This window comes from Mya arenaria, chromosome 17 (assembly GCF_026914265.1).
Source record: "Mya arenaria isolate MELC-2E11 chromosome 17, ASM2691426v1".
In the NCBI taxonomy this organism is placed as follows: domain Eukaryota; kingdom Metazoa; phylum Mollusca; class Bivalvia; order Myida; family Myidae; genus Mya; species Mya arenaria.
The window spans coordinates 50,038,159-50,053,602 of NC_069138.1; the positions used below are offsets into that span (position 1 = coordinate 50,038,159).

The 15,444-nt window shown below is 32.8% G+C and overlaps 1 protein-coding gene across 2 annotated transcripts; it reads right to left on the minus strand.

Moving 5' to 3' along the window:
• Positions 1–962: 962 nt before the first annotated feature.
• LOC128222837 (carbohydrate sulfotransferase 12-like) lies at positions 963–15,444 on the minus strand. 2 transcript variants are annotated; one of them, XM_052931973.1, is made up of 3 exons: positions 15,304–15,444; positions 7,878–7,996; positions 963–2,426 (listed from the first exon to the last, which is right to left on the minus strand). In XM_052931973.1, the coding sequence occupies exons 2-3, from the start codon at positions 7,993–7,995 to the stop codon at positions 1,099–1,101; spliced, it is 1,446 nt and encodes a 481-aa protein (XP_052787933.1). In that variant the 5' UTR covers position 7,996; positions 15,304–15,444; the 3' UTR covers positions 963–1,098. The 2 variants fall into 2 exon arrangements, with proteins under 2 accessions (XP_052787933.1, XP_052787934.1); XM_052931974.1 differs by lacking the exon at positions 15,304–15,444 and adding an exon at positions 13,057–13,113.

The following is a 15,444-nucleotide window of genomic DNA, read 5'->3' on the forward strand; positions in this document are numbered from 1 at the left end:
ATGTTATGTTTAGAAATGAATTGGAATAATTGCTCTATATTTGAAGTTAAATTGGACATAAACTAACCAATTTTGCCATCTTTTGATGAAAAAACATCTTGTCTGTCATAATAGATTAGGATGTACTTTTGTATATTATTTTATCTGCTCATAAAACCCATTCAAATGATACTAAAATAGCATGAGGTCTCCCGGCTTCCACAATTAACATATTTTTGTAACGGATACCATAAGCATTATTTACATAAATGAGCGCCTACACGACATGCACTCTTAGTGAATGCTTTCTGTGGTTTATACAGATTTCTCCGTGTAATAAAATTAAACGCATGTCAGTGTTTCAAGCATTGAAAATATTTTATACTGAAATATATCGTCTTACTAAATAAAAAGCAAAATCATCAAACGATGTAACTTGCATGTTTGGGCATCTTCATTAAAACTGTACACATTTGCTTATGTGATGATTGTCTCCGTTGGTCAAATATTTAAATGACAGGAATAAAGTTAAATTAAAAAGACGGACAACATATCGCAGATAAATTATAAAAACATTTATAAACACAATTATACCATAAGTTGCACAATGAGGTGCTTATGTATAAGGTACTACACCCATTACTCGAAGAGTGAAATATTTTATGTATCCAAAATGCCAAGCTTGCAATGCAATACGTAACATGCGTATATTGAAATAGTCTTTATCCACATACTACTTATTGCACAGTAGCTTTCTCGATTTCATTAATGCATGATCGTAAACAAAAAAGAAACTCCCGGATATGGTAAAAATACAAGCATTGGATAGAAAGCTCTATCCATTAAGGTTGAATGCCAGAAAATTGGCAAATAATTAGCTTTTTAAAATAAAAGCATTATGAATATGTACTAGTATTATTTATAACATATTTTGAACTGTTATATAATGCCCATTATAACAAAAAAATCTAACTGTGTGCACATAAAAAGTGCATACAGTAAAAAAAGCGAAATACACAGCACATAATTGTTTGTATTGAGTATATAGTCATTTAATTGCTGGTCTGATACAGGACGAATTTAACAGTAATTGAAAATAAGAAAAAGCTTGGGTTGAGCTTATTCGCTATAAATGTCTTCTTTGTTTGGTGGAACAAACGAATAACCAAACAGGAGGAAATCTTCTCTATATAATTGCTGTATACCAACAATTGTCTCCTCGCTGACGTCAGAATACGCTGCTTGCAATGCCATTTTTCTTTGATTATGGCTTTCGTCCTTAGATAAAGGGTGTTTATATATTTCCGATATTATAAATTCGGATACTTTGACAACATCAGATGGATCTGTTAAATTCTTAAATTGTTCAAATGGAAAATTGACCTCATTAGCTATGAACCCTTGAATTTGTAAGGCTGACCATGTTCTTCTGGCTATGTAAATCCAGTTTAGGCAGTTATCTCTTACAAGTGATTTCACCCTGTTAAACACAGTTGCAATAATGCTTGGCAATGCCGTTTTCACACGGTTTCCTTGTAAAGCAGACATTATGAATTCATACTTATCTTCGTCGACTTTTAAATACTGTAAAATGAACTTGACATCCTTTGCAAAAGTTTCTTGGCGTATGATTGAAATAGGCACAACATCACATGGCTTACATAACGAAAAGATGGGAGCCCAGTGTCTGTTGAGAGTTTTCCCTTGTGAAGCATCTCGTAGTATCCACTGCAAAAAGTCTTCAAATGAAACTGCCTGTGGACAAATTCTCTCAGTTGTATTTGTTTTATCTATTCCGAGTATATTTAAACTGTAATTCCACATTAGAAATAGGTACAGCTTATCAATATACGCCGAATGCAATCTAGAATATGGATTTCTTGCTGAAAGAATGGTGGGGGATTTTAACTGTAAAATACTCAAAAGGCTGGAATGAAAACTGTGTCGCATGTTGTGAAGTGATGAACGGGACTTTTCTAGAATATTCTTTGCTACATTAATTCCATTATCGAGGACAGTAAACAATCGAATCCAAAATGTACTGCCACACTTCGGTACTTTGCAGTAACCAACGTTGTAAGCCCTCGATCGATGATACTTGTAGCTTCCCTTACCAGCGTATGTTGCATTTTGCAATACGTTAGTGGAACATACTTGTGAAAGCTTGTCTATTTGTAACCTCTGCTCTTTTTCCATTTGTGCAAATTCATTTGTCAGTTCTTCAGTATCATCAGCGACGCTTTTAACAGTCTTCTGAATTCGTATACCATTGTCGAGTCTTGCTGGTGGTGGAGGGAGGTCCTTTGTCCTACTGACCAGTGGAAACATGGAGGAACTCATAGGTGAAACATATATTGGTGTTGAACTGACGGTGGTGTTATACACGGGTACGTTTGTGTATTTCAAGAGGCATTTATTCGGTCGAAAGATATGGGCAGCTCCCGCCTCTGAAAAAAATTAATTTAATATTTGTAAACTAATTGAACAAAAATCCTTTAACAAAACGAGAAGTGATCAGTTTTGATACGAAAGCTTTGCCATACCTATAATAAATGAACTGCACTGCACTAGTGTGTGTGTGTGTGTGTGTGTGTGTGTGTGTGTGTGATATATATGTGTGTGTATAATAATGATCATTTGACATGAAAAGAGCCCCTATCAAACCTTATATCGAAAACCCAAAGTCCTTATTTCTTGCGCATGATAACACTTACTAGAAAAATACCAGCATTGAAAGCTTCTTTCCAAAATTCGACAATTGTATTGAATATGTTATCTTAAATATTTTGAACAAATCCTCCGCCAAACGTTCTACATTTTCGTACGAAAATCATTAGAATTCCTGATAAATTTGGTAGGTGGAGACAACTAATGGCCAGCATGCCATTATAAAGTGTATATTTGTTGTCCTTTAATTGATATTGATGATGAAATACACTATTTACTCAATCATTCTTTTTAAGCCTAATTAAAAAATCTTAATCAAGTCGTTTCTATACAAGACCTAATGCCAAGAGGAATGTTAAAGTGTAAAGGTAATTTTAGGCTAGCTACTGAATTGATTTCGTTTATACTTGGAATATGAAGATTACTTAAGGAATGAATTGCGTGATCGGTGTCGTTATCCCGGTGATAACGCATCATGGCCTGGTTATAGTGTGTGGAGCTAAAGTTATATTTACACCAATAGTTCATTATTTCTTTTCATAATTGTTAAGAAAATCCTCCATTGAATTAATGAGAAACCTTGCATTAATTCTTTCTCACCCATGCAATACTAAACATAACGACCCGACAGGTTTGCAAATGTTATTGCGACGGACAAAAATAGATTCACTTTTTAACGAAACAATGAAACGCTAAAGACAACAATACATTTCAAAAAATCACGAATAACCACGTTTAAACATGTTGATAACATGTTGTTAGGCCTGCTGATACAAAACATATAATTGTACGCTATTTATAATAACACACGATGATTCTCGATCCAAACATACCAGAAGATGTTGTGTCCATCGGAAAACATTCGCAATTACCCAAAGGCCGTTCATTTGAAGTGTAAATATAACTATGTAACCGCATTTTCTAATTCTCTAACTGATTCATATTATTGACATTATCATCTCCAAAGAAGATAAGTCTATATCATGGTTTTATTAAACAGAAAAATAAATCGTAGACATTGACATTGAACGGTATTTTTTTTTAAATCAATCGACCCCTTTCTTCTTCGGAGTGGTTCATGCAATTACTGAACGCATGCGCATGGAACTGTCTGCCAGGCTGCATTATATGGAAATACAAATATAAACAGTACGTTAACTTGTGTCTTACTTTGCAAATAGAGACAGCTTTTATTGGTTTATTTCTTCTCAAGATGACTTTCATTCGCAGAAAATCATTCGTTTAATTCCAATAGATAATTATTAAGACTCGACCGTGTTGCACTTATTATTATTGGCAATAAACCATTTCCATAAATTACCAGGATTGCTTTTGGGGTATTTTGCTCTTCTTGCAATCTTTGGTAGTAAATGCCGTCGACCATGTTGGGAAATGAAATCGCTTAATTATCACGCAAAACAAATATTGTTAAAAGGAAACAGCGATTCAGAACAGCTAGCGTATACATGAAACATGAATCATACAGTCGTATCTTATAACCGTCTTTAACAATATATATTTTTTAATTTTGTATTTCGTTTGATATACATGTACATTTCGCATGTCTTTTACGAACTGAATTATGTTTAATGATTTACATCGGCCGACATAATGTTAATTTTCCAACTAGAATAATACTACAATGTATTACGTTTTTTTTTCAGAACGCTTACCACACATGTTACCTCCTGCGCATAACTAATTGGTTATCTAAGCGTGATGTTATATCTGCTGTGTCTGCATTATAAAGTACAATATGCTACGTCTGCTCATTTGAGAATTTGATTAAGACATATTTTTCTTAATCCTCTAGAAGAAACAGGTACCTTGTCGCAAATACTACTTCTCTTCCGCACGAAATCAGTTGCATTGCGGCCTATTTCTTTGAGGAAAAACTACCCCTCTTCCAAAAGCATTAGTTCCCTTTAAAACTGTGTAACATTTCGGCCAAATCGACTATATATATATTGGAATAGATTAGAATGCTAAATTGCTCCGGAGGTTTATGCCACATCGAATGGATAATAATGTTAAATAGCGCCCGGTTTTGGCCATATCGAATAGATAGGAATGCAATATAGCGCCAGGGTTAGGCCATGCCGGGTGGATAAGAACACTATATAGAGCCAGAATCAGGACATATCGAATAAATAAGAATGCCATATACCACCCGGTCACGTTCGGCCACGTAGAACTGATAAGCCAGGTTTCGCCCATACAAAATGAATAAAATATCACAAAAGACATTGTGGTTGATAAAAGACAACGGAAAAATACCAATTACTTATTAAAATTTTCTTTTCTCTAAATTATTGATTTGGCATTAGATTTTTTTTTCTTGTTTTACGATATTCCTTGTTTTGCATTTAAAAAATACGTCATAAATCATCACGTCTCTCAAATTTCATTGTAAATGATTTTTTTTTATATTGGATGGTTAAATAATCATAACGCTGAGAAATGCAAAGCACGCAGTACAAGCAAAGTATTAACACGGCCGTCTCGGTTTATCTCAGACTGTCTTCCTTTTCAATGATAAATGTCACCTATCACAAGCTAGAGCTGTATTTTATATCCACGAATCACTTGATATATACAATATTGAGTAGATTAAGTAGATGGTAACCCATTTATTAGATACTGAATTAAATCACACGGAAAGAAATAACTTTTTAGATAATAACTTATATTTTGAAGACGCACTATTTTGATGTATTTTAACATCGCACATTGATGATTGTGGTAGCAAAGCGGAATACGGTCGTACTGCACTAGGTGGAAAAGCACAAATGTAATTTTCGGTATGTATTTCTTGCATGATGCGTATATAATAAGTATATTTTTTAAGTATTTCTTCATTGTAAATAATACCCTATGGAAGATGCGCTGAAAGCCTAAGTTAAAGGATCTATTGTATCTTGCAAAAATAATGGATTCAGGATGTTTGGGTACAGAGGTTGTCTTTCGAATAATGTAAAGGCTACATATTTCTTTGATCCTGGATTAACAAGAGCTTCATTATATCGTGCGTTCCGTGAAATTTGTTTAAGGCTTCATGCTTGGTCATTAAAGACCATTAAAGACTATTTGACCATTGCAGCTAGTATGTGCATTATACATGGAAGGGACTGACAATGACAGATTAAACAGTTAATTTGCAAAAACAAGGATATTAAATGTTTGTCAAATGTTGTGCAAGATTGGACAGAACAGTCCATATATACATTGCACGAGTACGGCAGATAACTAAGGATTGTATTTGAAGGTTGTGTCCACTCTCCTTGCTAATGTTCTAGGTATCCGGTGTACAGAAAGTGAATTGTTTTTTATATCTGGTAACCTCATATTAATTAGGTATCATTTGAAAGAGTAGAGTGTGTAGTGGAAATATATTTTTTATTTTATGCCGATACAAGTATTTCAGTTAAAATATAAAATAACACAAACTGGCATAGCCTTATCTGGTTTGTGTTTTGTGCCATTCATCTTACATATTAGTAATCAGTGAGCAGTACCCTTTCATGTAAACCAACATTATATGCGGTCGCTAGGTATTACAAGTTAGCATTATGTCCAACGGCTTAATCAAACGAAAATCATATTAGAACACCTGGCCCCAATATCCCAAATCTTCCTAAGTCCCTTATAACAGGATTAAGCTTAGCTCACTATTTTTGTTTTCTAAAAAAATTCATAAAGATTTTTTTTTATACTTCAGATAAAAATTAATTTTATGATTTTCACAATTAACCTTTTTTCGTTTTTCAAAATTTAATTCAAGTATATATTTTGCCAATTCATATCAACTTGTTAAGTCTGTTATACTTAAGAAGTTTCGAAAAATTTGGGCCTCATTCATAAAGATACCTGATTGGTCCATGTTTTGTTCCATATGTACTGTTCAAAATATAGGTGACAGAATCATTCTGAGAGGGTGGAAAATTGGCACATAATTATACATATAAACAATCGCTGACTTAAACTGCCACCTATGGTGCATAATGGTTGGTGGATTAAGAATTGGAAATTGACAAACGAAATATACCTTTTAGATGATAAAATTAGGTATTAAAAAGAGATCTGGTTTAAACCATTCCAGGCCATTTAGATAAGATTTGGACAAAAAGCAAGCGACTTTGTATCAAATTCTACATTCTAAGGAAGTAGATATGAAACACAAAATGATTTGAGATCATGGCAGAAAGAATCTTGTTGATAAACAATCGATATCTAGCAAAAACAACACTATATCACTTTTTTAATATTCTGCAATTCACGTGACGTATTTAATAACCAATCCCTGTAATAAATGTTTTACGGAGTTTTAATAAAAAATATTTGAAAAACAATATTGAAATTTGCTTCTTTAAATACAACGAGTATCACGTGTGTGAGTGTAATATTCAAGCATTTCTTTGAAAGAGTTGTGAAAACCGAGTAATGTGATTCGATGCGAGCTGAATATGAGACCAATATATCAAAACATCGTTGAGTTATGACGAACAGTCAGGCTCTGAAGTGAATGAAAGGAGAGGTGAAGTGTTCTCGATGTTCATGCATTATTTAGTAGTATTCTCGTCTTGAATCCCTGCAACAACAAAGTATTCATTCCCTTGTATATTCCTAGTGACTGGTTTGCCTCTGTATGCTGTTTTAAGAAAATGCTGGCCAAAACTTTACGGGAGTGGTTGTGCTACTGGTGTGAAGGTTGTGTTGACCTTTCCATATCAAAATAAATGTTGTCATTACCCTCAACGAAACTTAAAAGCTGCACTCTCACATATACATGTATACCGTTTTTACAACTTATAAATTTTTTTGTCATGGAAAGAGCAAATTTTTGCGTAAATTTCTGCAAACCAATGATATAAGATTGATGACAAAAAAAAGACCGTAGATGTCCTTATTTCCGTTCGAAAATTGATGATTTATGGTTTAAGAAAAATGAATTAAACATCAATTTTTGAACTTAAATATAAAAATCTGCTACCTAATTTTTAGTCAGCAGTCTTATATGACTGGTTTTCATGGATTTTCGCAAAAATTGGATCGTTCCAAGCCAAAAAATAAAATAGTTATCAAAACGTTCAATCTGTGAGAGTGCAGCTTTAAAGAAAAAAATCTCGCTTTACCGTATAAGATTGTAGTGATAATATCTGCGTTACGTGAGAAGTTACACAACCAAAATCATAATTAACTATAAGATTATATTAAAGTTATATTCAACCTACCAGAAGAAAAATACAGCGACCTCTGGCGACCGGAAAAGACGTATAAAGCCATGAGCGCTACCATCAGAACAAGGCCCAATCTAGCGAAGGACGGTCGAAATGGCCTCATCTGGAGCATACTGAAAATGAATAATAAAATGGTTTTGATTATAGCTTCCGTTCAGCATTATATTTCAAAACTTCTTGAGGTCCCGATACGTATATATATGATTGTACATTATCACCAATCAACAGTTGGTTATGTTATTGTTTACACCGGTAAGGTACTTCTTAGATATGTCTTATATCAAAATGCTGGTCTAAACCGAGTTGCAAATAATACCTTATGACACACAAAGTTAGTGTTTTGTTGTCGGATCTTGGCCAAGAAAAATTGAACCAAACAAAAAGGTTTTCAATTTCGTTTAAGAACAGGGACGGATGGAAGTGAAACCGCTTATTTTTTACATAATGAATATTTAGACTGATAAGCCTAAACTATTTAAACTGAATTCGCCCTTCTTAGTGTAGGTTTAATGAAATAACCAAAGAAGTATTCATTTTGTATGACGAATTCAATCTTCTATAATTTTTGCAACACGGTGGCTCTGCAATTAAGCAGGTTTGCCATTTGTATTCTATTCAAATAGTAAAGAATAAGTGAGATCGCTTAAAAAGTATGTTTTCTACATTTAATAAATGCGATGGATTCGACTTATGAAATATTTAGTTGGTGTCTTGCTACATGATTTAAAATACAACCTACATTTTCAGCCAATAAAATTGCAGATAGGCAATAGTTACGTAAGTAGGCTTAGTCATTAAGAATTTCAACTTTCGCGGGTGATTAAATGTCTGCCTATTGCCACTCATCCGATACACAATCTCTGTGTCAGTTTTGCGTTGGCAATGTGTCATCCAACCAGGTTGTATTCGTATAAGTTAGATGGCCAGAAGTAATATCTAAATTATACATTTCATGTATGCTTTAACGTGTATAACGTGTACACATAACTTGATGACGTGGTACTCAAAAGGTAGTTCACACGCACTAGTTAACGAATGTGTAACGTTTCAAAACATCTTTTATTCAAATGAGAGACAACAACATACACAAGGACAAGCTGGTAGCGATATTAAGTTATTATACTCTTGTTGAATGGAATACACAATGAGAATAAAAACGTTGCATCGAGACCTATGTCTGTGTAGTTTTCATTGTATTATTGATATTCACAGCATTTTCGTGTGTGCCGTGTGGAAGCAATAAAATCTTTCCCCGTTCTAACAAGTCAAATTGCCTTTATTCCCAGTCTTACAGTGACTGGGTCACATATTCTTAATTCTAATACTCCTGTTGTTGTTTTTTAATTTTCGGCCACTGGACTTGTCTCTGTAGTTTGATTGTATTATTATTATTATTATTATTATTATTATTATTATTATTATTATTATTATTATTATTACTATTATTATTATTATTATTATTATTATTACTATTATTATTATTATTATTATCATTATTATTATTATTATTATTATTATTATTATTATTATTATTATTACTACATGTCAATGGGTCAAGTCGAAAGATCACTCATCCAGAACGTAATCCTGAAATGCCTAAGCTTAAAAAATGTTTGAATGACCTCCTTTAAATGGTCAGTAAAATAAAAAAGTGTAAGTATTACCTTTTCCTACTTTATCCAAACATTTAAGTACACAGATTCCAAAAAAACACGTGGTCATACAACGAGGATGACTTAGATGTACATCACAAAATATATTAAAAAAAAATAATTAAACAGTGTTTATATCAATGATATATATCCGTATGTGCCAGCTCTATGTAATGAATCAAAATAAATTCCACTAACGTAAAACTCATTGTTATTATCATTGAGCCGATATGGTAGTTACAATAACAGAAATATCACCGTAGTCATACATAATTTATCGCACTGGAGTGTAATCGAACAAACAACAATCAGGACTGGTGAGACAGACCTCCATCAATGAATCGTTCCCCCAGTTTATTGCAATTTAGGTATGAAGCCAAGATTGAGAAAAGTATGCAAAAATATATTTGATTGGTGGAAAGAGGTTTCAGCTGATTGCGAATAGACAGATAAACTGGTAAAATGACATGGAAACAGAACCCACGTGTATTTACATTCTTACAAAAAAGTTAAGAAAGGTAAACGTACAAGTCAAATCCACAACTGATAATATGCTTTAATTAGTAATACCGAGAATCGGACTTGGAATCTTCACAGTACATTACGCAATTGTAAGACTTAAAATAGAATGGGCTGATTTTTCATGACTTAAAAAAATAACAACACTTTAAACGGCAGTGTTGTTTACTTTGATAAATGAACTTTCTGACCATGTTATCGTATATTTAAGTATACCAAGGGAAGCTAAGACAGTTGTCTTAGATCTTGTTTGAAATATTACAAAACACAAGTTTCCATGGAACTTACAGGGAAGTTAAGCTTGAACAGTTAACAATAATGACGTTAACAACGTTGTTAACTAAAAAGATAGCTCTAAACAATCGACTTAATGGTTTATTCCTCATAAACCGCCGTTTTTAGCCTTTACACTGCTTTAACTTTCCGAACATTCAAGGAAAAGTTTATTACGAAGACCAAGGGATCGGGATATCTGTTGGATAATGGCCGAGGTGTTTCGATAGAAACTGGATCTCAGACAGTTGAAGAAATCGCTATCACTTAAAATACAGAGCAATGTTGGTTTCTGTAGGAGTCATAGGCTATTAAAAAGATTCATTATTTATAATCTTTGTTATTAGACGTTATTTGCTCATATTATTAGTGTCAATGTAACATGTCAATGTGTAAGTCCAACACATATAGTCAATACATTACTGGAAGACCATCAACATAAGTGGTAAAGGTAGCAGCTACCGATTCACCAAAAAATATCGACTTTTGGACCCCTGGAATAGTATTCTTTAAAGCTTAGACTTTGCTAAAAAATGAATAAACTTAATGGAGTGGGTATACTCTAACATACTTAAGAACCTAGGTCACTATCTATATGGTCCTGTCTGTTTCCCAGTTAACAATACAAAAACAGTAGTTTAATGATGGTTAAATGTATCTGTATTCATGTTCACACTACGTAAATGCATTGTTAGTCATCCTGTCACTCATGAACAACCTTATGTTGTTGTTTTTTGAATATCATCACACTGCTGTATACGGGATATACCCATAAAATGGTTGGTTTTAAACAAAATAATTCAATGGTTTATTCATCTTATTATATTGTTTTGTAGATAGCGTCCTTTCGAAATTGATTAAGATGAAAACATGTAACAAAGTGTGCTTAAGTGTCCTTCTCATTGGGATATTGCCAAGGGACATATATGACAAATACAGTTTACCTCGATTTAAACTGAAATTTAGGTGAAAATGACAATTACAAGTTTTACTGTTTCCTCTTTGTAAATGGTATTGAATATATTAATAGTTAACTTGACTTGAATTTGACGTCAGTTAAACTGATTAAAATAATTTCAAAAATCGAACCCTTAATATAACAGGTTCGCATTAATTGAAAAAAAAAATCATTATTATCTAGCATGACCCATAAAGACCACGTATACCATTGTTTACAAAGTACGGAGCGACCATTTATGCCCGCCGCAGGTAGTGATAATAACGCTTTCTGCAGGTGAAGTATCCACAGGTAACAATTTAATGAGGCTAACAACATTGGTGAGAGCAATTATCAGGTCCCTGCTAAAAGGTTTGGTGAATCAGCACAAATGGGTCTCTTGGCTTATTAAAATGTCATTAGTAAGAGCAAACGAATGCGGTGGATCACTGGTGTGTTGATAAAACACTGTCAAACCAGGGGTCTCAGGATTCTCTGCCGCACCACTAAAATGATAAGTATCGTCCTCAGGGAGGGACGTTAGTTGGGTGCCGTGTGACGGTGCTATACACTGGTGGTTGAAGAAACCAGGTAGCTCCCACCAAGGTTACATTTTGTCTTTGCACTATGCTCCGAAATTTTAAATAAATAAATAATTTGTGTTGAAATTGGACTTCTTTAATTATCACCTAAATCCTAATATGACTTATATATTAAAACACCGCAAACGAATGTCAAGTTATGTAATGCGAATAAACTGATTGTAAATCGTGCTTAAAAATTCAAATACGTGTACTCGTATTTTATAATATTGTTGTAACCTTTAATATTTAAATAAGCAGAAAGGAGTAACTTGGGACATTTTTAAACATATTGCATACAGGGCAGTGGTGCACTTGTTTGAGAAGGGCGAACCCGGTACTGGCCATTTTAATGTAAGACCTTCTGGTCGTAGACAAAACTGTAAATAGAGGTAAAATCACCTAGTAGCACGATTTGAACTAACTTGATAGCTGCTGATACGAAACAAAACATGTGTCAAATAACGCATGATTCAAACCAAGTCAAGTTTTCAAGTGGCTGTACTCCGTTTGATGAAATAGCGAAAAAAAAAGAGAAGAAAATTGTTGAAAACTGACATAAACTCGGTATCGATGTGTACAATGCATTGAAACTTACTAACAGAAGTACCACATAGTTTACAATTAATTTATTTTTCGCAGGTTTTTTTTCGTATTTTTCAATTAAAAAAAGATCGTCGATGTTATCACGTGATATTACCAAGGTAGGTATATAGCTTTAATATTCCAACAGTTTGGGTTAAGCCTTCGTAGCACAGTGTATGCGACACTGGACTGCAATTTTGGCGAGACCGGGTTCGAACCCGGTCTCCGGCTCGATTTTGTTTTCTTGCATTTTGGTATTTTTGTACAATTATGATATCAAAGAGTATTACATTTTATTAAATAATTGTCCTGAGATTCGTTACAGAAAAAAAACGACAGCTACGAAAACTATGAGCAGGAAAGGGTTTTTTGTGCCAATATGGTGTACCGTATTACAGGAGTGCTCATTCAACACGGAATTAAGTAAACGAGTTTTCTAAAATTGATTAAAACAAGATCTGATGAAATTTTAAAAAGTGCAGTTTAATCAAGTTCACACTGTACAAAAGGTCGCAAATTATATTATAATATGAACATAAAGATTTTTTTTAAAACGAGCTGTTTTAGTACCAGAAATAAGAAACCAGAAATTGTGTCTCCTTTGAAAGAAAAACAAAACTATTTACCTTTTTTGTTCGTTTTAGCTTCCAAAAAAAATCACCATTGAATAAATGCTGTTAAAACATCTGAAGAGCGCTTTCTCATAAACAGTTTTTTTCCATAAATAGCAACTGCGTATGGAAAACGTGGAAACGTCGTCCTAATGATTAGTAATATCCAGCTACAGATGTTTTATCCGCTTAAGGGCTTAGAACACACTTAACTAGGATACACCCATAACAGTTTCACAAGAAGCAGAGCCTACTCAACAACACGCGCGATGTAAAGGCTTAACCTTCTTAACAAAAGTACACGTGTACACACAAACGTAAGAACTAGTGTGTTTTCATTTTCTGCTTTCTATAAACCACCATTATTTTGTTAATGCTTTAAGATATGTACAACACGTTTTAGAAACAATGCCATAGATAATGAGTTTGAATGGACTTTGGTTAAAAATATTCTGCTTATAGTTCTATAAAAGACGTCTGGATGCCATTCCTCTGTTAGTGCTTTAAGATAGGTATGGCACGTTTTAGAAACAATGCTAAAGATGTTTGTTTCCGGGGTTTTTGCCTTGATCCTAAACCTCTTTACCGTTCTTACGAGTTATTTTTTTTATCATTTGTTTGATTTTTAATCTTTTAAAAGATAAAAATGTGTTTGGCTTTGAACACTACCAGTGATTTTGATTCTGATTATACAGATGTTCTGACCTATCTACCGTTTTGTTTTTTCGACATGAAACCGAAAAAAAACATATTATTTTTTTACGTCTTGTTGCATTTTGGGGTTGTATTACATTTCTATTTTGCATTGCAAAGTTGTAGTGTAATAATGTATTGCAGTGTTGAAGTGTAATAATGTATTGCAGTTTGTAGTGTAATATTGTATTGCAGTGATGTAGTGTAATAATGTATTGCAGTGGGTTTTTTTCTTTATTGTTGCATTTTTATGTAATATTGTATTGCAGGGGAAATTTTGTAGACCATGATTTTATGAAAGTGTATCATCTTACAAACATTTTTAGACATGTTTACGCCTTGGCCGTTGAGGCGTTTGGAAATTTACGTTACTTCAAAACTTGCAATATTTTATGACGAAAAACAAGCATCAAAATAAACTGCATCAATTTGATGAGAAATCTTTATTTAGACATTAAACTTCAGACAGTACTGATGAATAAAACATAACGTCAAGTTAAACTTTCACATTAATATTACGTTACATCATCAGAAAAAGTATGTTGGCTGTTTATATATATTAATCAAATAATGCCTACAATGAGCATTTATCGTCATTTTGCAATCCTATCTATTCAGTGATCCTTGTTTATGACACAAAAGCAAATTGCAAATATAATTTAGATAAACAATCACATTTTCTGATGAATGTGCATGTAGAATACGTTACTTTGTAAAAAAAAATGTTACAGACAATTCCTAAGTAAACAGGACTAGATTTATTAACTTTACACTTTTCACATCACAATTCTAATCTGTTATGCAATATTAAATTGCAAAAACAAAATGAACGATCATTACATCATTAAATTTAAATTAATGATATGTCACAAAAATGCTAATCTGCATATAAAATACTTCAAATTTCAATTATATGACCTGACATTTTGACTCGATAAGTCATAACATACCACTCCTATATATTTAATGTAAATGGATTAGAAATATAAATTACATTCCTACATGGGAATACTATTGCATCTGTCAATTGTAGTTTACGTTACCAGTGTTAACAAGAATATCCTTAACCATGCAACGGTACAATATATGATTATAATACATTATGTACACAATATGTTAACAATCACAGTCTAGAAATTTGCTGTACACGCCCGTGTGTTCCTTTACATGCAGTTCTCTTACATAATATTAAAACAACTTGACATTTGTTAACAGTATGTGTCATATACGTGACAAATTGTAATGCTCATACATCTTACCAATTGTGCATAATTTACATGAAAAAATGTCAACACGTTTTTAATATTATTCATTATAGTTAAAGTTTGAAAAACATTCTGCATCAGTGAAGTCAAGTAACTTCATTTAATGTTCGTTATATTTTTAAAGATTTACTCTTACTCACAAATATGATTTACCACAAATAATACAATTGTTTAATAAACCAAAGAGGAAATATAAACGTCGAAAACAATTGTTTTTATAAAGGATACCGAGTGTAGAGGCAGACCACACGGTGTTTCTACCTTATGAGACGAAAATAGATCACATTAAATCTTTAGTACTCACCAATCTTAGAAAACTGCGTGTTAAGATATTACATACACTATTACAATCTTGTTATCAGTAAATAATATTTTCCAAAATTGGATTATTGCGTAAGTTTCAGAAGTAAAAGGTTTTTCACTTAAAATCTATGTTTGTTATACA